At 38.2% G+C, this 21,040-nt stretch overlaps 1 protein-coding gene across 8 annotated transcripts in view; it reads right to left on the bottom strand.

Moving 5' to 3' along the window:
• Positions 1-21,040, bottom strand: part of NRXN3 (neurexin 3) — a 1,487,454-nt gene that overhangs the window by 364,108 nt on the left and 1,102,306 nt on the right. For all 8 annotated transcript variants that reach the window (XM_036314379.1, XM_036314362.1, XM_036314372.1 and 5 more), the window contains one exon: positions 7,050-7,231. In XM_036314379.1, coding sequence (XP_036170272.1) covers positions 7,050-7,231 — 182 coding nt within the window. The remainder of the gene's footprint in view (positions 1-7,049; positions 7,232-21,040) is intronic.

Genomic DNA, 21,040 nt, shown 5'->3' with positions numbered 1-21,040 from the left:
ACAGAGATATAGCCACTTGTCCTCTGCTTCTCCTAAGTCTCTACCAGCCATAACATACTTTCTACACACATTGTCAACTTGGTTTTTATGATGGCATTATTGTATATTTCATCTTCTCACTGAAATTATCTTTCTGATTTTAAGAAATCAAAATCTATGAAATGGTTTTATTTGTATATGTGCTTTTAGATTTCCAGTTAACTTGGTGGTAGCAGCTACTCATCTTCACTCAATCTGGCTGTACCCACATTAAGATCTTGGTTCTAGCAATGACTCTTCAGGGCTCTAATAATCCTCACGTATAGGGCCAAGTCATGGGCGCATCATCTGGAGCCCACAGTGGGGCTCTAACCCCTCTCAGACCAAGCCTGCCCAGAGAGGTGTTCTCTGCTGATGCTGCTTCTTCTTATTGTTTGTTTTTTCCCTTCTTCTCCTTCTCTTCTCCACTATCTTCCTCCTCTCTCTCTTCTACCCCCTGCACTCTTTCCTCTTCCCCTTTGCCTTCTTCTTTTGGAAAGCTGGTATGTTTCCATTTTCCATGGCTCATACCATTGAAGAAGGAACTCCAGGGAATAGTGGATTACACTTTTCCCACTGAGTAGAGAGTCCTTTGCAACATTATACCCAAGGGCAACAGAGGCACAATGCATCACCTTGTGACACTGTATAGGGATATAATGTCCTACAATGAGAGATCAGGAAGCTGCAGAAGTCCACTTATTCTATTGCCCTAACCAGGCCTCTCTTAGAAGGAAATGGTCCTCCACTATGTGCTAAAAGGACACTCCAAAAGTCTCAATTGTGGATCTGGTTGATTCAGAAAAAAATGCTTTTGGTCAGATAAAATAGGAATTTGTTTACAGAAACAGTGCCCACAGACATTTTAAAAATACTCAAAATGAGATTCTGCTTGTAACTTTAAAACATATTCTTTCTTTCATTATTTCTTTTTCTCTGATGAAGTCATCACCTTCTGGATTTCATCAAGCAAATTACCTCTCAACATATGTGCAGTCCTTTGCTGCTAATAAACAACTTCTATATCCTGTATTTCATTTGAACCTCCAGAAAACCATGTAACATAAACTTTTGGGGGCTCATTTAAAAGAAGGGGAGAGGTATCTTACTCGAAGCCAAATAGCTAACTGGTTACTGACAGAAATGAGACTCAATCTAAATCTTTCCATTTAAAATTAAGTACATTTTCCCACTATAGCACATTGCCTCTCAAAACCAAGTGTGGAATAAAAGTAAACAGAGTTAGATAGAAATATCTTGGGAATAATAGAGACCTGAGAAACACACCAAGCCCCATGCAGGCAGCTGCCTTGGGTCCAGTTTTAACAAGCAGTATCTTCATGGAATTCTCACTTCCACTGCCTTCTCCTACCTTCGCCTCCAACTCTGCTGGGACTGAGGGCTAAGCTGGGAGCTGCAGATGGAATCCCCAGCAGGCCCTCTCTGCAGAAGGGCCTAGTGATCTGTAAAAGCTCCTAAGCCCAGAAAACTCAAAGAGGTGTTTTCACTGAGAACAAAATACGGGAAAGAGACACAGAGCCAACATGCAGTGTGCAGCACATGGTGGAAAAAGGAAATTGTGTCTGTTGGTCACCTTTGTGGTTTTCCTGTCCTTTCCCTCTTTATTTGCTTCACTAACCTCAGAAATACCAACATTCCTCTTTATTCTTCCACATAAACCTCAAAATCCAGTCCCTGAATCAAACCCAGTCTGTCCCTGGCCGAACGGAGAGCTGAATCTAAGCTACCAGCCACCTCAGCTCACCGAGGAGGAATCCCACAGGTGGTGATGGTTCCCTATAAATAGACTCCACAGAGATGGCCCAATGAAGCTTCCAGGACAACTATTTACAGATGCAACAGATGTGACAAACAGACCATTTATCATTTTCAGCTCTGCTCCCCTTGTTCTCCAGGAGGCTCTTCAAATGCTATAAATTATGGAAAAACAATATTATGCCAAACAAACTTAATACATTTCCGATTTCCCTGAACATGACCTTGAGAGGATACTACTAGCCTTTTTGGGGGGAGTGAGTGCAGTTTTGGAAGGAGAACACTTTGCCATTATGAAAGGGTGGTCAGGCTGGACAGCATCCTTGGTGTCCTCCTACCTTGTTTTATGTAAGTATCTACATTGTAATTCCAAAGGGAAACCATTGGGGAAGGTTAGAGATTCTGATCAAACAAAACAGGTGCACTGACCCATAAATTGTCACTCTTCTGAAAGGCTCATAATTTAAAAAATGAATTCAAGAGGATTTACTCTAAATTACACACAGGGAGAAAGAAATTAATAGGGTTTCATTTTTACACTCCACAGTAACTATATATAAAAGAGCTAATGATGTCCAGTTCTCCTCGACCTTCTCTTCTGTAAGTGGTGAAGGGAGGTTGTTGAGAGATTCATGACAGTGATTGCAGATGCTTCATGGTAATCCTTCCTCTGGTCCTATTCAACTTTTTTCCCTATTGTATGAATGAAAGTGAGTTTAACATGACACACCCCATAGCAGCCGTGGGCAAACTACGGCCCGCGGGCCGGATCCGGCCCGTTTGAAATGAATAAAAATAATAATAAAAAAAAAGACCGTACCCTTTTATGTAATGATGTTTACTTTGAATTTATATTAGTTCACACAAACACTCCATCCATGCTTTTGTTCCGGCCCTCCGGTCTGGTTTAAGCACCCATTGTGGCCCTCGAGTCAAAAAGTTTGCCCACCCCTGCCATAGAGCCTCGATAGGAGTCAGTGGGTAGATGTCACTTGCAAGTAATAGCAGCTGCTCTCCAAATAATGAGCTGGTTAATTTATCAACAATAGATTTCAATGCAGAAAACTTATATTTGAAGTACAAATATTTTTAAAATCCCATCCCTCTGCTTTAAGGTACTCTCCTCCCTCCCACATAATTTCAGTTCATGCACACATATTTCAAAAAACATCATTGTGCCTTTGCCAAACATATTTTATCAGTAATTTCATTAGTATTATTGCTGACACAGAAAATAGTGCATCAAGGAAATCTGAACCAAAATCGAAGAAATGTAAACTAATTTGAAGTGAACCATATCTAAATTATTTGATCTCTTGGCCTTCTCTAATCTTTTAACCAGTTAACTGCCATGTGTCCAAAAAGGATACCATCCCCACATGCTATGATATTTTGAATTTAATTGCATCTATAGACACTTATGGCATAAAAAGGGTTAAACAAACAAACCTCAAATTCTGTGAGAGCTGCAGGCCTTAGCCTTGTGTGAGAAGGATCATAGAATAAGACTGAATGCTTTAATCAGTAAATGATTCAAGGACCTACAGTGGAATATGAATTTAACAAAATATCTATTTTCCTAAAGAGCCTTTAATGAGTGGGGATTTCAGGGTGACAAAGGAAAAGAAAGAAGAAAGTTCAAGTGTGAAAGGGAGGATGGTGTGTATAGACCAAGTATAATAGATGGACAGCCTACATCTATCCCCAAAGCCCCATTTCTGCACAGGTTTTAGACATGGCTAGTGGAAGCCACAGCTCCTACCTGCTGGATGTGCTGGCTGCCCTTATGGACCTTTGCAAAGCTTGGAGTGAGAGAGAGAAGCACTGAGAGCTGCCAGGCAAGGGGAAGCCCATTTGCCATTCCTGCTTAGGGGGCTCCAGGACAGGCAGGTCTCTTCAGGAATGGGAGCTCAGCTCAAGGTCAGACTCCCTGGTGTCCCTGGAACAGCATTTTCTCTTCCTCCAAATGAGCTAACTTGGGGTAACCAGGGCTTATTCCAATGACACTGTTACTGCCACTCAAAGCACTGCAGGAATTGCTTGCAATACTTTGTTTTTGAGCAACTTACTGGCTTTACAATCAATCAGAAATCACACCAAAGTACTCCTGGTTGTTTCCACACCTAAGACCCACACTGGAAAAATGCAACTTTGTCCACATGTGACCCCCTGCTGAGCACATCTGTAGACAGTCTGTCCTCTCTCCCCCAGGCCCACTTTCTCTTCTCCCCTGTCCCTGTGATCTGCCCCGCTTTCATCTCCTCTTCATACCTACCATCATTTTTTCTCTCCCTACCACTGGGTTTCTATCCTCCTAGGCAAACTGCAAGGGAGGATTGTACCTTTCATCTCCTGCCCAACCCTTTCTGCTTTCATTAATGCCATTACCTTTTTTCCTTTGGAGTAATTTTCTTTAGTGCAAGGAAACAAACGTGTGTTCAATAAACAAATCTACCTTTTACAGATTGTAAAAGTCATATAAATTATCCTGGTATGTATTTATGGCTTCACTTCCCTGATGCATCTATATAAATGTCCAACACAAGACCCTGATTTTGTGATCAAGTCTTTTGATCTTCTACTTGGATTCCTTGTCCCACCCACTCTGGACTCAGTGTGTATCACACATTCTTCACATCTTCACGAGGAAGTTTGCAGCCAGAGGCAGAGGTCACACAAGTAGTGCCTACAGCCTAATTTTTATACAAAACTTTTCATTGGAATACAGTCATGCACCATTTTTAATCTCTGATAGACACCAGAGATAATCCATTAGTAAATTAAAAAATTGTTTAAACTTACTAGACCAAAAAAGCAGCCCCATGCTCAAGATAGTCACCAACATTGCAGGTTCATTCCAGAACAAATTGGTTTCTCCATATCATGGGGTTTCTTTTCCTTTTCTCTAAAATGTATCAAATGATATCCTTTTCTACCCCAAGCTCTGAAGCACAGACAATCTGTTTGGATTTTCTAGAATGTTTAAGCAATGGCAGCATCACTGGAATAAGTCCATAGTACCCAAGTGGGTACTATACATTTTGAAGTGCAATTTCTTGTATTTTTGCTTGTAAAATGTTAAAATGGAATGTATGCATCCTCCTGGAAGTTCCCCAAATCCTCACATCCATTTTATAAAAACAGTGCCCATTGCAAGTCAACTTTCAAATAAGAAAACATTTCTCTTAAAAGTGAGGATACTCTACAAAACACATGGGAGAAATGGACTAACTGGTAGCCCATTATCTCTTTCAAAAAAGATGCTCATGGTTGTGCCAAGTCATATTTTTCTTAGTAAGTCACACTGAACAAGAAAGGAAGATAAATCTCCAGGAAAATGCAAGTGAGCTGGTAATAATCGCCTAGTTATTGCTGCCATGAAATAGTCATTAAGTTATACGCAGCATAAATCTCACCGAGTTTTGTAAATTATGGTGTTTCTTATAGGCCAAATAAAGATAAACCCTCTTAACCATGGCTGCCTCTATCTGTGCTCCTTGGCATGGCTTTTTAACATGCTTTAGCTCAGGCTCATAGTATCATATGGTTTCTGAAGCATCTAAGAAAGCATTAGAATTCCACAGCAAATTCAAGACCCCTCTTGCACATTTTGAAGGTGAAATATATATATATATATATATATATATATATATATATATTTCAGAGAGAGAGAGATGGAAACGTCAATGATGAGAGAGAATCATCAATCACCTGCTTCATGTACATCTCCCACTGGGGATTGAGTCTGCAACCTGGGCATGTGCCCTGACCAGAAATTGAATCATGACATTTTGGTTCATTAGTTGATCCTCAACCACTGAGCCATGCTGGAGAGGCAAGGTCATCATTTCTAACCGGCCCCTCCCTGAACTTCTATACAGAGTCTTGCCCTATTCTGGCTCCAGAGACCAGACAGGCTTCTAGCTCAAGCTTTAGCCTTCAAGATGCTCCTATTTCTAAGAATGTTAGAAGAGCAGGGGCCGGAGATGGGCCCTGCCTCAAGGGCTGAGCTTGATGCTATGGTATCAGCCAGGTAGCCACCTCTATTGGGAAACCAACAGTGAAATCCTACCCTCTGATTTCCCCAGAGAACCAGTACATTCACAAAGTTTGCATGCAAAGAGCCCTAGAAAATGTTTCTTTTCCTCCTTTTTGGAGGTTGGTGCTAATCCCCAGTTGATCTTTCCTCTTAACTGCACCCCCTCCCCGCTATTTAAACCAGATTCTTATTGCTCCAAATTAAATCCATTTTTTCTAGCCTTGTCACTGCTAACTAATGAGAACAATTCCTCTCTGTGCTCTTGGTGGCTGCACTCTGGGTACTTATGGATGAGAATCATATCCTCCGTTAGCCTACTTTCTTAACTGCATACTGCACAGGTGATAAAATGGGTTAATTGTTGCTATAAAAATATTTTCTACCCTCATAACGAAGTAATTTTTCCTCCAAATCATTTTAATTTCTTAAAATTGCACTGTGTTCTTAATGATCTGCAATGACTGAGGGTGCAGTCCTATTGGGCTTATATACACAAGCAAAATGTTGAATGCACAATACACATGAATACACCAATTCTTGGTCACTGTGCTGTTTTCTTTCGGCCCCACCCACTCTGGCCTCAGTTTTTATCATACACTCTATATATCTCCAAGAGGAAGTTTGCAGCCTAGAGCAGGGTCACCAAAGTACAGCCAGCCGTCTGTCTTAATAAATACAATTTGTATTGGAGAAGTCACATACACTTTTAAAAACTATCGTGCCTACAGCTGCTTTGCCATTACATAGCTATATGACCCCCAAAGGCCAAAATATTTACTAGCCGGCTCTTTATAAAAATATACAAAAAACTTTGCTGGCCCTCCACCCTAGGAGATCATGAACATTCAAATTGGCATTGCTACTTGTACCAGGTTAAGAAGAACCACACCAGGTAAAAATCTATTCTTTTTACACCTGAGCCATCTGCTGAAAGTTTCCTGAGATGCCAAACCACACAGTTAGGGAGGGAGTCAAAATGGGAAGAGTTTTAAAATTTGTATCCCTGAGGCACACTAGGGCAATCATGGTTCTGAGAAGAGAATGAGACTAAACGCAGAAACCATCCCTTGGATAGAATACCAACACCCACATAGGGGATTTTTATAGGCACATGTCTCTTTGCTGTGTCTAACTATAATTTCTGCTGCGTTTATCTGGCTCCCCAACTCAGCCCACCAGGAGGACAAGAAAATTCAGACGAAGGCCCGGCACTCACTATGTGAAGCTGGAGGAAGTCTCCGAGGCCAGGAGCGCTGTCAATGCGAACCAGGATGCCATCCTTCACAGTGGTGCTGAAGCCCACGGCCAGGCGGTCCGAGCGCGTGCTGGGCCTGTCGTTGGCTGGCCAGGTGTAGAGAATGAGGCCTCCGCTCTTCCCAAAGATGTAGGTTGCGCCAGCTGCAAAAGCAAGGAGAGGGGGAGTCATCAGGGCAGCCAATCATGTGTTGCCAGATGTGGACACACAGTTGAGCCTCTGCAGACAGCTGTGGAGGGGACACACCCCCAAGTACCAGGATTTGGTGCCCAGGAGGGATGACATCCAAAACCTCCAACGGTGGGCTGTCACCTTGAATTAAAGATGCAGGCAAAACAAATTAATAACAGAGCAGATGTCAGGGAGCAACATTCCGAACATCTTCAGTTCCTGCTGCCACAGGACGGAGGGCAATTGGTATGCTGTGTCTGAGAGCTTGGGGACGTGTGACAACCAACTTTTCTGTCCTCCTCAAGAGCAGGATTAATTTCCCATCTTTGTCACGACAGACACCAGACAGAAAAGGAGTGCCGCATCTCTCAGCAATCTGGGTATTCTAGTCAGTGGGGCTGGAAGCCTTTCCAGAGACACCTCAGGAAACTGAGGGAAAACCCAGAGGGTCCAAAGCCATCATTCTTTTCGTGCGTGGACCTCTACCACCCACAGAGAAGAAAGCTGGCACCTCAGGAAACCAACTATGTGACTAAAAGTGTTTGCTGATCTCACTGTATTGTTGCTATTTAACAGATGATAAAAATTAATCCCAGAGGCCTCTGAAAAATTAACTTTAGTATTTTCCCGTAGCAGTGGTGTTTATCTGCTATGATATAACAGTTTCCACCTCCTTTTCCAAAAGGAGATAAAGGAGACAGAAAACAAATCTCAGTATAACGAGAAGTGGTGTTGTCAATTATGACTAGTGGGTTTATCAGTGTATTTCCTATTATTTCCTATTATTATTTGTGTTTTGCTATTGCTAGTTACAAACCCATGGGTTTGTAAGAAGATATTAATTTAAACATACTTAGAAAGCAAGCAGGAAAGAAAATACATCATTAGCATCTCAGAAACTGAAAACATCTGTTTTTATAAAACAAGTTTTTGAATCTGAATTTGGGGAAAAGCATTTAAGTTTTGTAGCCAGAATAGACTACATGATTGCAATTTCCATGCTTGTATGTATGTTACCCACAACAGGCACTTCCATATGTTACTTATCTCCAAGTTCAAAGACCATTTGGCACCAGATTGTCTTGTATGTTTCCCACTGAACACGGTTCAATCCTTGAAACTATTTTAAAGCGACATTAGACAAGCACTCAGATATATTTAGCATTCACTAAAAATCTTAAGCCTTGGTCCACATTGAGTTTACAGAGGATATTGGGTTGAATGATGTTGTTTGAAGAAGAAATGAGTTTGCAGCTCATTTTTAAATAATAAAATAAATTGCTATGAGGCTACAAATAGGAGAATATGTCATGTATCATCATTTTTTAAGCTCTAAGCCACATTATATTCTGAGGCATATAAAATCTAATTTATTATTTATCAAAAGTCACTATACTGGTTGTTCCAATATGCTCAGTTTGTATATTACACATAACATAACATCATTTTCCTTTTTATGAATTTCTCAATCTTTAGCGGATGGTGTCTGAAAAGCCCTTCAGGCCTCTGGAGAATTTGGGACTGTGATATGGAAAGTTTATGGTTAATTCCATATGCAAAATAATGTTTGCTCCTCACCATCCACAAACTCTTTCAAAGCTTCTTAAAATTAGAAATATGTGTATAGTCATTTACCCTTGGTATCGTTCCATCTGTGCAGAATTTAAATAATTCTCTTTCTGTGGATGATTACAAATATCATCACTGCTACCTTTAATCTTTATTTGGAAAACTGAAGGTTATTCAGTGATTAATATATAGAATCACCAAAAATGCAAATCAGCCTGTGACATTTTGTGGCAATTTATAAAACCATACCCTATTCTATCCTAAACATATAGTGGATTCTGCTATACAGATAAAACCATCAGGACAATCAAAGCCCCAAGGATGGGGTGTCACCTTGAATTAAAGATGCAGGCAAAACAAATTATTTTGTCACTATGAAAAGAACTAGTCAAAAGTTAATAACAGTGCCCTAACCGGTTTGGCTCAGTGGATAGAGTGTTGGCCTGTGGACTGAAAGGTCTCAGGTTCGATTCTGGCCAAGGGCATGTATGTTGGTTGCTGGCACATCCCCAGCAGGAGGTGTGCAGGAGGCAGCTGATCGATGTTTCTCTCTCATCGATATTTCTAACTCTCTATCCCTCTCCTTTCCTCTCTGTGAAAAATCAATAAAATATATTTTTTAAAAAAGTTAATAACAGTGATAGATATATGATGCTTTATAGTTTACAAATCCTTTTCAAATTCAGGAACTGGATCTTCCCAACTGTTTTATGGGCAATCTCATGTGTTAACACTGTTTGGGAACACAGACCCAAATATCTGACTTAATTAAGTGGCACCTCCTTTAAGTCTCCAGCTTAACCTTCCTGCCTCTGAAAGCCTATCTTTACCATATGCCAATCATAGCTGAATATAACACAAAAAACTATCCCAATGATGCAACCTTGACTGTACTTCATCCTTTTCATATATTCTCCTAAGACTAAAATGGAACAAAAGCAAAGCCATAGCCCCCAAATCTGGCATGTTTTCGAAAGGTAGTCTGGTCTTCTTACTAAAAAAATAACATTACAAACCTTCTATTCTGCTAATATTACTCCCCCGCTGCCCTATTCCGGAATTCTCAATATAAAAAGGAAGAACACTTTAAAAGATAACTATATAACCCCTTATATATAGCAGTTAGGAGGTCACCAGGGCTTCAATTTTTAAATAAGCAAAGAACAAAACCTCACAATGACAATATTAGGCTAAGCAGATATAAAATAACTTAAAATTATTTTAATGGCTTCTGTTATTCTGAATTTAGGATTTCACTATGTTAGATAATTCTAACTTTGCAGGTAAAAAGGGTGTAAAGATAAAAAAAATTCTTAGCTTATAAAATATTTTGCTCTGTAGAAATAAACATTAAAATATGTATTATTGGCCGAAACCGGTTTGGCTCAGTGGATAGAGCGTCGGCCTGCGGACTGAAGGGTCCCGGGTTTGATTCCGGTCAAGGGCATGTACCTGGGTTGCGGGCACATCCCCAGTAGGAGATGTGCAGGAGGCAGCTAATCGATGTTTCTCTCCCATCGATATTTCTAACTCTCTATATCTCTCCCTTCCTCTCTGTAAAAACTCAATAAAATATATTTAAAAAAATAAATAAAATATGTATTATTGGTACTGAATTTGCTAGAAAGGGTGATAAAGTCCAATGTTGGCTTGAGAGGAAGTTAATAGTTGCAACTTTCAATCTGATAGCTTGTCATATTTTGTTCTCCTCACTGAGCTTTGCTATCTTGAATGGTTTTTAAATATAAATACAAGCTTTCATTTAATTTTAATATAAAATGCCTATAGTCCCAGGGGGAGCATAGAATTATTTTGGTTTACGTTTCCAAATTAAAAAGTTAATTTTGTTATTTTTAAATGTGGATTGCAAATCAACTTTTGAGGAACATTGCAGGAACTGTAAGAACCTTCCTTAATCCATTAAAGATTTTCAATTCTAAGCCATGCAGTGCCACATCACACGTTTTCTCCCCTGAGCCTAGTAGTTCTGATTGCTGGTTTCTTTCTGTGCTTATATGCCAATGCTAAAATCATACTACATACATTAATAATCTCAGCCATATAAATTTCCTGCTTGCTGGAAAAAAGTGGTCAATTCAGTTGAAGAAAAAATTACTATAGTTGCATTTGGCCACTTAACATTGCAGGATTTTCAAGTTTTAAGGCAGCTGAGGTTGCTTTTCTGAATTCCAACCACCACTTTTTCAGAAATGAAATCTCCACACTGTCACCATTAACCAAGATAAAGTATATACACTCCATCTTCAAACAGTAAACAAGTACGACATGTTATTTAGCACACAGCTTCTTTTGTCTCAAAAGGACCAAAAGAATACTTTGACTTATTGCTTTCATAATTGGCTAGCTGTTTACTGGGATGGAGCTGATGGTGGTTTTGATAGAGCGGATGGGGAGGTATATTTACATTTTGGCGTGTGCTCTGTGTGTGGGGGTCAAAGGGGAGAAAAGGGGAGAACAGCCTCCAGTGATATCATGGAAGAGTCTGAGGAGTGGTTTCATGTATTTACACAAGCTGATTAAGTAGATGATCTATGATTTCTCAAAGAAGAATGAAGGAAAAAATGTCTTCCAGTACATGCATTTTCCCAATAAATAGTTCTTAAATTTGTGGTGTATATTACTGCTTGTTTTACCAGAATCACATTTAATTGTTAATGGCAACTCAACTTTTCCTTATTCAGGATCTCTTGGATAATTCTGTTTTTGTTGTTTGGACTTATAACCCTCATTGCCTTCTCATTATGACATTGTTTCTACATCTATTACCATATATACATATCATATTACCTTTTGGGTATATTAATAATAGGAATAGAATCAGAGTCCTGTTTAAGATTTATATTAGATATAAAATAAACTATACATATGTGTGTGTGTATATATATATATATATATATATATATATATATATCTGAAATTGATTTATTATTTCCCCCACCAAATATTTACAGATAAATGGCTCCAGAGAAGCATGTAAATATAATGGTTTCCTACGTGTGTGTGTGTGTGTGTGTGTGTGTGTGTGTGTGTGTGTGTGTTTAAACTTAAAGCATATTAGCTCTCCCTGAAATAGTTTTCAGGTGGTGTGAAAATGAAACAAGTTGGAAGCATCTCCCAGAGGAAGTCTTAGAGTGTGAAATTCAAAAACAACTAGAACATTTACTCGTGGGCAGTGTCACAGGTAGAATAATAAATTTAGTAATAACATAAGTATCTCTTAGTGTGCACACCACCTGGAAGATAAGCTAGGATAAGAAAGAGGTGTCCAACTCCTACTCCAGTGCTATCTGAACATTGCCTAAGAACTTAGAATAAAATATCATGACACTAAGTATATGTCTGTCTTCCTTTATCATTTCAAGTTCTTATTCCTTATTTCCATTTTATTAAGCTTTCATAGACCTTATCCCTTTTGTGTTCTTTACTTTAAAATGGTAAATTCTTTTGAAAAATAAGTGGGCTATCAATGACAAAATTTATTATGTTGGTAAGTAGTTATTGCTATTAAAACTATCTTTACTTTATATCAATTACTATATAGCTAATAAAACCAAAATGGAAAGACTTTCAAGCTAACAAATATTTTTTCTAACAAATGGAGGCATAAAGCTCAAGGATCTCATGATAGCTAATATCCTAAAGAATATAGTTTCTTGATTTATTTACTCTGTTATGTGCCCTCCACACACACATACACAAGCCCCTGATTGTGTTGGGCTGATTATAATAGCAGGGCCTTATACTGTCATAGCATTGAATGGTTTTCAATTTTTTTTCTTTGGGGGTATCTCATTTGATACCTCTTCCCCCAATGCCATTGACATATTAAAGGCAAATTTGTTACTGTTTTAGTAAGAAAGAAAGAAAGAAAGAAAGAAAGAAAGAAAGAAAGAAAGAAAGAAAGAAAGAAAGAAAGAAAGAAAGAAAGAAAGGAAGAAGAGGCTCAAAGAGATTAAACAAAAAAGTGGTGATACTAAGAGTAGAACCAGAGCTTCCTTTCTTGACTCTGCCCTATTCTCCCCTCAGCAGGCTGTCCTGCTGGTACTGAAGATGAAGTTTCCCCAAAGAAATCCCTGGAGACCAAGAGCACACAAGGAGGGGCGCGGGGAGGGTGAATAACAGATGGGAAAACTGTGAACAACTAAACCTCTGTATTACAGAGGGAGCCACGAGGGAGTACTAGGTAGGTGATAAGTGATACAGATTTTACAAGCAGCCCTGCAGTGCATTTATTGAATGGATGGTTTATTGTGATCTATTTTGCCTACTCTGAATTTTTAAAAAAATAAACACCAAAACTGATGATAAGGTAGCCGTAAATGAAGCAGAACAGAAGGGACCGAACATTAAGAAAGAGATCCCGTCAGTTTTAAAGAACATCCTTTATTTTTGGCAGAGAAATGATCAGATTTACTGCTTAGGTAGTGGAGAAACTGACAACATTGCCTAAGAATTAGGTAAAGCCCCATTTCTTAAACCAGGCTCAGGCAGGGTGAGGACTCCCTCAGCATGGGGAGATTTCTTCTCTCTGGAGGAAGGAATAACTGAAAATAAAAAGCACTAAGACAGAAACAACACCACCAACAACAAAACAGAGACAACATTTCAGAGCATATCCCAATATTCTAGAAGAAAAATTTCAACTCAAAGACTTCCCAACAGAATCGGTATAAAACCTGCTTGATAATACTGAACTCAAACTTGTGCACAGAATGAAACCATTATATATTTTTCCAATGCCAAAGTTTCCATAGGAGCTGGTGGGTGAGGAAAAAAGTATACAGCCAATAATATTCTGCCTATTAACCCAATTTCTTATATGAATATAATTAAAAGGCCACCGTTACTTAATTCTGGTGATAAATAGCGTTAAAAAACATTCTTCTTGGATAATTATATGTCGTGTGCAAACCCTGTTCTTGCTAATATGCTTGGTGGGATTGTTTGATGGGAATGGAATGGATCTTCCAGGGCATCTGAGAGGAACTAAATAATTGTGCTATTTCCAATTCTGATACCAACTATTCAGACCACTCATTGCTGGGATTCCTTACATACACAGGTACTCCTCCAAAGTAGGAGTAAAATAAAATTACACACAGATTCTGGGCACTTTCAGGAGTACTGAGCAACACACACATCATGACCCTTTCTGAGTCTAAGAGGTAATGATATTTTCAGAAACATATTTCAGCAGAAAACATCTCAAAAAGTTATTTTTACTCATCAGATTCAGGATTCTTCCACTAGGAAAAAGAAGGTGATTAGTGATAATGAATAAGATGTTTTCTACATTGAAGTTGATCTAAATATAAAGCTTGAAGGGACACACTTAAATTCCCGTTTGCTTAAAATAATTATCATAAGCTCATTGTTTTTTCTTGGGAACAATTATTTCTTTCACAAGCCTTTGGTAACAGTTAGCAATACTTCTTATACTACTAATGTTAATTCTAATATTAACACTCATACTAACTATATGGATGATTTATCATACTGGGATGGGCAAAAGTAGGTTTATAGTTGTTCATATGTAAAAAGACAAGTAATATAAATAAATACTATTATAACTAATAAATATTTGTTTATTTGTCTTTTTTCATACAAATAAACCTACTTTTGCCCATCCTTGTATATTAATGCTATATTAAAGTATGTGGTATAACATTTCAAATTCCTATAACTTTCACTTTAGCTATTGTTGTTGTATTAGTTTGTTAGGGCTGCCATAACAAGGTACAACAGGTTGGGTGGCTTAAACAGCAGAATTTATTCCTCGCACTTCTGGAGGCTAGAATTCCCGAGATCAAGGTGTCAGCAAGCTTGGTTTCCTCTAAGGCAGTGGTTCTCAACCTTCCTAATGCCGCGACCCTTTAATACAGTTCCTCATGTTGTGGTGACCCCCAACCATAAAATTATTTTCGTTGCTTCTTCATAACTGTAATTTTGCTACTGTTATGAATCGTAATGTAAATATCTGATATGCAGGATGTATTTTCATTGTTACAAATTGAACATAATTAAAACATAGTGATTAATCACAAAACAATATGTAATTATATATTCAATATGTGTTTTCCGATGGTCTTAGGTGACTCCTGTGAAAGGGTCCTTGGACCCCCAAAGGGGTCGAGACTCACAGGTTGAGAACCGCTTCTCTAAGGCCTCACTGCTTGGCTTGAAAATGTCTGTCTTCTCCCTGTGCCCTGATATGGCCTACCCCCTATACCCATCTGTGCCCTCATTTTCTCTTTTCATAAGTTCACCAGTCATATTGGATTAGAGCCCATCATAATGTTCTCATTTTAACTTAATTACCTCATTGGAGATGCTATTTCCAAATACAGTTACATCTTGAGGTACTGGGGGTTATGATGACAACATATGAATTTGGGGGGATACAATTCATCCTGAAGCAGTCACTATCCCAATTTTAAAGACGAGGGAAACTATAGAATGACTTGCTCAAGATCTAATGGCATCAGAAAATTAATTCAGTAATGTCTAACACAATGATGTATATTATTTTTATTATACCAAGTTGTACCCCTAATAGGCTTACCTTTTACCTCGACCTGTATATCTGTGCGGGAGTGGAGGTAATGATGGAGTGAGGTAAGACAGAAACAAGATGAAAAGTCTATTCCTTCATACGGAAATGGTATGGAACAGACTTACCTTTATTTTATTTAAATGACAGTGTTTTAACGTGAGGTTGGTTTCTATAAAATATATGAAGCAAGGCCAGACAATGGTGGCTTCTGATTAATTACACCCCCTCATAAAACTCAGAATTCTAAAGGATGGGCTCTGATGACATTTATTTCAGAAAGCATCTGAAATACATTTAATTTTTAAATAAATGACACTTAATTTCATTTTTAATCCAAGCTAGTTTCTTACATAGCGAAACAAAATAAATTCTAGGAAGTTGCACAGTATTTAGATTTGAGAACATAAATATTGTTTTATTGTCAAACAAAAGGAAAGTCTGAAGCCCTTCTTACTATGAGCTCCTGGAGGACAGGGCTGTTTAATTTTCTCTCTATCAACACTATGAATGCTCAGGAAATAAGTGCTGTTGAGTTAATCAATAAAACTTGGCTCACCTACACTTTCATATCTTCACACTGTCATTCAAGCACCTGTCCATTAATCCATTTCAGCTTTTTGTCATTTCATCTCAATGTGGAAATAGTTTATAAGTACCCATCTATTAGGGTTCACAACATCTCCTATGATGGAGCAGAACACAGCTTCCAACTTATAAAAGAAATGTAACCGCCCTAACTGGTTTGGCTCAGTGGATAGAGCGTCGGACTGCGGACTGAAGGGTCCCAGGTTCCATTCCGGTCAAGGGCATGTAACTTGGTTGCGGGCACATCCCCAGTGGGGAGTGGGCAGGAGGTGGCTGATCGATGTTTCTCTCTCATCGATGTTTCTAAGTCTCTATCCCTCTCTCTCTCTCCCTTCCTCTATGTAAAAAATCAATTAAAATATTTTTTAAAAATAAAGAAATGTAACCACAATGACTACTAAATAATTTTTCTTTGGTGAATTTTTGACAGGCTCAGATAGTAAAATCACACCCATTTTAATCAAATTGTTTTATGTTACCCCTCCCTTCCTAAATCACATTGCACAATCTCTTTTTCTCTCTCTTACACACACACACACACACACACACAATGCATTTAATGTTCTATTTTACAGACATAACTAAGTGCAAAGACCATATATTCATTGGTCCTTATAAATGAATGAAAATAAAAATGATCATTGTATAATTACTAATCAGTCTTTTTTTAGCATTTATTTTAAACTCAGTTCTTCTATGTATCTCATGGGACATAGTTAGAATTAACGGAAGCTTCAGAGCATATTCATCTGCCTATTTTTATTTCACAGGTTTGAAATACCTTTTCTAATAAGAGCAATCAAGGGATTTCTAAGTACTGAATATTTTCTGGAAAAAAAAAATGAAGAGTAGTTGCTTATTTCTGGTACTTTGATTTAAATGCCTGATATCTATATATACAGACTTTACACTTTCAAGGGCCCAGGGTCTATAAGCAAATGACTTTGGTATATTTGTGACTCTAATTCATAAAACACGACTTTCCTGGAAAAGTGGACTAATATTTTTAAGGGAAATGACTCTTGCTTCTTTGACACACATATTAGGCAAAAGAGAGAAACTTTAGCTCTTGTGGCCCATTCTCTTATTCTATAACAATCACGTATCTTTACTGTGCCTCAGTTTCCCCATGATTAAGAAGTTAATAATAAAAAAATAAAATAAAATAAAATAAAAAAAAGAAGTTAATAATACCTCTCTTACCCATTTCAAAGAGTTGGAGAAAGGATCAAACAACTATCATGTACACAGTAGAGAATTCTAGAAATTGTTCAGTGTTTCCATTCTATGGTGATCACCTTAAAGAGAAGAAACTCCCCAAAGTTTTGGTACTTGCAGGATACCTTTATTATTCTATATGCCCTGCATATCCTCCTTCCTCGCTTAAAAAAATCAAGCTTCTTCCAATGGAAATTACTATTTTCTCCCATTCCAATCATGTGATTTGAATGAAAATTGCCAACCCCTTAACTGATTTCTTTTCTTTTTAATATATTATATATATATATATATATATATATATATATATATATATATATATATATATATTTTTTTTTTTTTTTTTTTTTTTTTTTTTTTAACGAGAGGAAGGAAGAAGGATAGAGAGTTAGAAACATAGATGAGAGAGAAACATCGATCAGCTGCCTCTTGCACACCCCCTACTGGGGATGTGCCTGCAACCAAGGTACATGCCCTTGACAGGAATCAAACCTGGGGTCCTTCAGTCCACAGGGTGACGCTCTATCCACTGAGCCAAACTGGTCAGGGTGATTTTTTTCTATACATACAGCTTGTTTGGCTAAGGTGTAGAAATTAACTCAAGTTGGACCAATCAGAGGAGTTCACTGAATTTTTATGTAACTTGGACCCAGAAAAGCACTCCATCAATTCCTGTCTGATAGAAAGGTACATACACAACTGCATGGCCACATTTCCCACCATGGGGAAGAAATTGTGAGAAAAAGAAATCTTGACTCAAAATGTGAAGTCAAACTGATGAGTCAAGAGTTTGACACAGAGAAAAATCTTATTTTTTGACTACTTGGTTTTAATGGTCTATGTTGTGGAGTTGCACCTTTGTCTTTTCTAAACACTCGGGCTACATAATTATATATATATGGTCACCACAATACATTTAGTCAACATCCATCACATCGCATAGTTATAATTTTATTTTTGCATTGAGAATTTTTAAGATTTACTCTCTTGGCAACAATGCAGTATGATTAACTATAGTTACCATGCTACACATTGTATCCCTAAAACTTATAGTCATTGCGTTATTTGCCCAAATTTGAAAACTCTGAATCAGTATCAACTCCTTCATCAACTATTTTAATTGGTTGCATAATATTCCACAAGGTGATGGACTTTAACTTAGCAATTCTCTCCTGTTGAGCCCTTAGGTTGTTTGTTTGATTAGTGGGTACAACTTGGGGTGGTGGGGGCAATTTGATTTAAGAAGACAGAATGTGTGGCTGAATAAAGAATACCAATTTCCTTCACTTAGTAGATGGACAAGTATCAGATAATTTAAAAAAAAAAAAAATACCCACAACAAAAAACAGCTTCCAATACAAGTGCACATGGGCAATGTCTGAATCTCTCACATGACTGACTTAGTTAGAAGGCCTAATATAGAAAAACATAGTTTATCTGCTTAATATATATAACATTTCCATTCTTCAAATAAAATAAATCTCCAGGAGTATTAGGCCAAATTGTTTTTGTTCTTCTTAAAACAAAGATAGTCTATAGCCAAGAGTCACATAAGAGACCCAAATGGATCAAAGTCAGCTCTTGGTGGTCAAAGATTTTTTCCATTGTTCATTTAATGAAACTTTATCCCTCACCTCTTATTAATGAACAAAGCCATCTTTGAATTATTATATAATATTTTGGAATTAGTTTACAGTTTACTTTTAAAAACTGATTCCCTCTGAATACGTAAGTTCCTCCTAATTTTCCTTATCTTTTATCATCTCCAAAGGCTCAATTTATAGCTTCTATTTTTCTTCCTTTATTATTTTAACGAGATAATTTCCCTTTGCTAATGTTTAGTGATTCTCATCCCAGTTTCCTAATTAAATATATTTCAAACACATCCTCCATCTCAGTCTCTCTGTTTTCCCTCAGCACGTCCCAACCCCTTGAAAATATGCCTATTTCTCAGGTCCCGAAGATAACAGCAATTATATACATATAATTGATTTTAGAGAGGAATGGCAAGGGAGGGAGATAAAAACATCAATGATGAGAATCATTGATTAGCTCCCTTCTTCACACCCCCTACAGGAGATCAAGCCTGCAACCTAGGCATGTGCCCTGACCTGGAATCAAACCCTGACCTTCTGGTTCCTAGGTCAACGCTCAACCACTGAGCCACTGTGGCCAGACAGCAATTTCTTATTTATTCTTCCTACTGGGCTTTGTGGGAGGTGACTGCATTATCCTTGCTTTAAGAAACTGTCCTCTAATCACTGGGTCCTGGAGTGAGGCCTTTCTACACTGGGCCTTGCCCTTTTGTTCACAAAACCGTGCTGCAAGTCTATGAAAACTAATTTCCCAGGCCCTCTCTTAGCTCTAATATGATAACTTTAGCAATGATTCAACAGTACAGATATGACATTCTGCAAATAAACAGCAGTCACTTCCATTAAAGCTTGAGGATTTGTTATGATGGATATATTCAGACACACCAGTCTCTTTTTAGAAAATGCAATTTTATGGGGAAAAAAAATAACAAGATAATTGGTCTTTAGCTCTTGCAGTAAACTTAGATAGCACCTGCCATATTTAAATTAATACAGTGCTTCTCTCTGTTAGATTAGGCCTTCTGATTAAGTCAATCATGTGGAAAGATTCAGACATTGCCCATGTGCACTCAGATTAGATGATGTATTTTATGATGTGGGTATTTCTTTTAATAATGTGATACTTGTCCATCTACTAAGTAAAGGAAATTGAAAGTTCTTTATTCAGCCATATATCCTGTGCTTATCTCTCAGCCTCAGCTTTTGCCTCACATTGTGTCACATAGGTGGTAGGTTTATTGGGTGCTGGAAGATTCTCCAAAGCAATGACTTAGCATTTGAAGCCTCCATGTGAACACTGGGTCTGCTTCCAGAGATCACATACACATCACTCTCGAGGATTTACTCCCCGTTCCATTGTCCCAATTTCCTCCGGCTCTGGCTGCCACGGTGCCGATCAGGAAACTCAGAGAACAGTTTTGCTCCTTTTAATCTCTCTTAAACCAGCAGCAAGCATGACAATCAGACTTGCATGGCTGGAGCAGCAGAATGTGAAATGCCCAGGGTGGCATTTCAATGGGCCCTCCCACTTCCTGCAGAATGCCTGGATAACGAGGAGTAAAGAAGTTCCTACCAGGGGACAGCTTTAGACTCAAAGGGTCTACCTGCATTGATGTGTTTGGGGACCTAGAGGCAGCACTGGTATGACTTCTTCAGTAGGAAAGGAATGCTTTTTCTCAGAAGGGGTGCTCTTATTGGTCACAACAAATAAAGATACAATTTCCCTATTTTACCCTGTTAACTGGGTCCCTTAATAGGTTTCCAAAGTTTACTTTGAAGTGAGAATTCCTGCTAGTCATAAACTTGGGGGAGAAGCCCACAACCAACAGGGGCACAAATATATCTTGTGTTTATTATGTGGAAATCACAGTCATAGATCATGCCATTATTTTCAAAAGTATTCATATTTCACATTCAAGGATGACAACACAGACCCAGCACCCATGTTGTGCTGAATCTTTTGCCCAGCAGGGATTAGGGTTTCCATGGATGTGATTAAAATATGAGTTCCTTAAAGACATGGTAATGTCATGTGCTTCTTTGTGTCCAAGTGATGGCTGAGTCTCATGCTGGACACATCAAATCCTGTGGCATAGAACTGGAAAGAGAACTTGAGAGCCATTATCTGATCTCATTGTTTATATGTGCAAATATTGAGGCCAAAGAGTTTAAAAAAATTGTCAAAGGTCACAGGATGAGTGGCAGAACCAATTATAGAACTCTCTTGACTCCAGCCCAGA

This window comes from Myotis myotis, unplaced genomic scaffold (assembly GCF_014108235.1).
Source record: "Myotis myotis isolate mMyoMyo1 unplaced genomic scaffold, mMyoMyo1.p scaffold_m19_p_1, whole genome shotgun sequence".
Lineage (NCBI taxonomy): Eukaryota > Metazoa > Chordata > Mammalia > Chiroptera > Vespertilionidae > Myotis > Myotis myotis.
The sequence above is the reverse complement of the archived record's forward strand: the minus strand, read 5'-3'. Positions and strand labels throughout refer to the sequence as shown.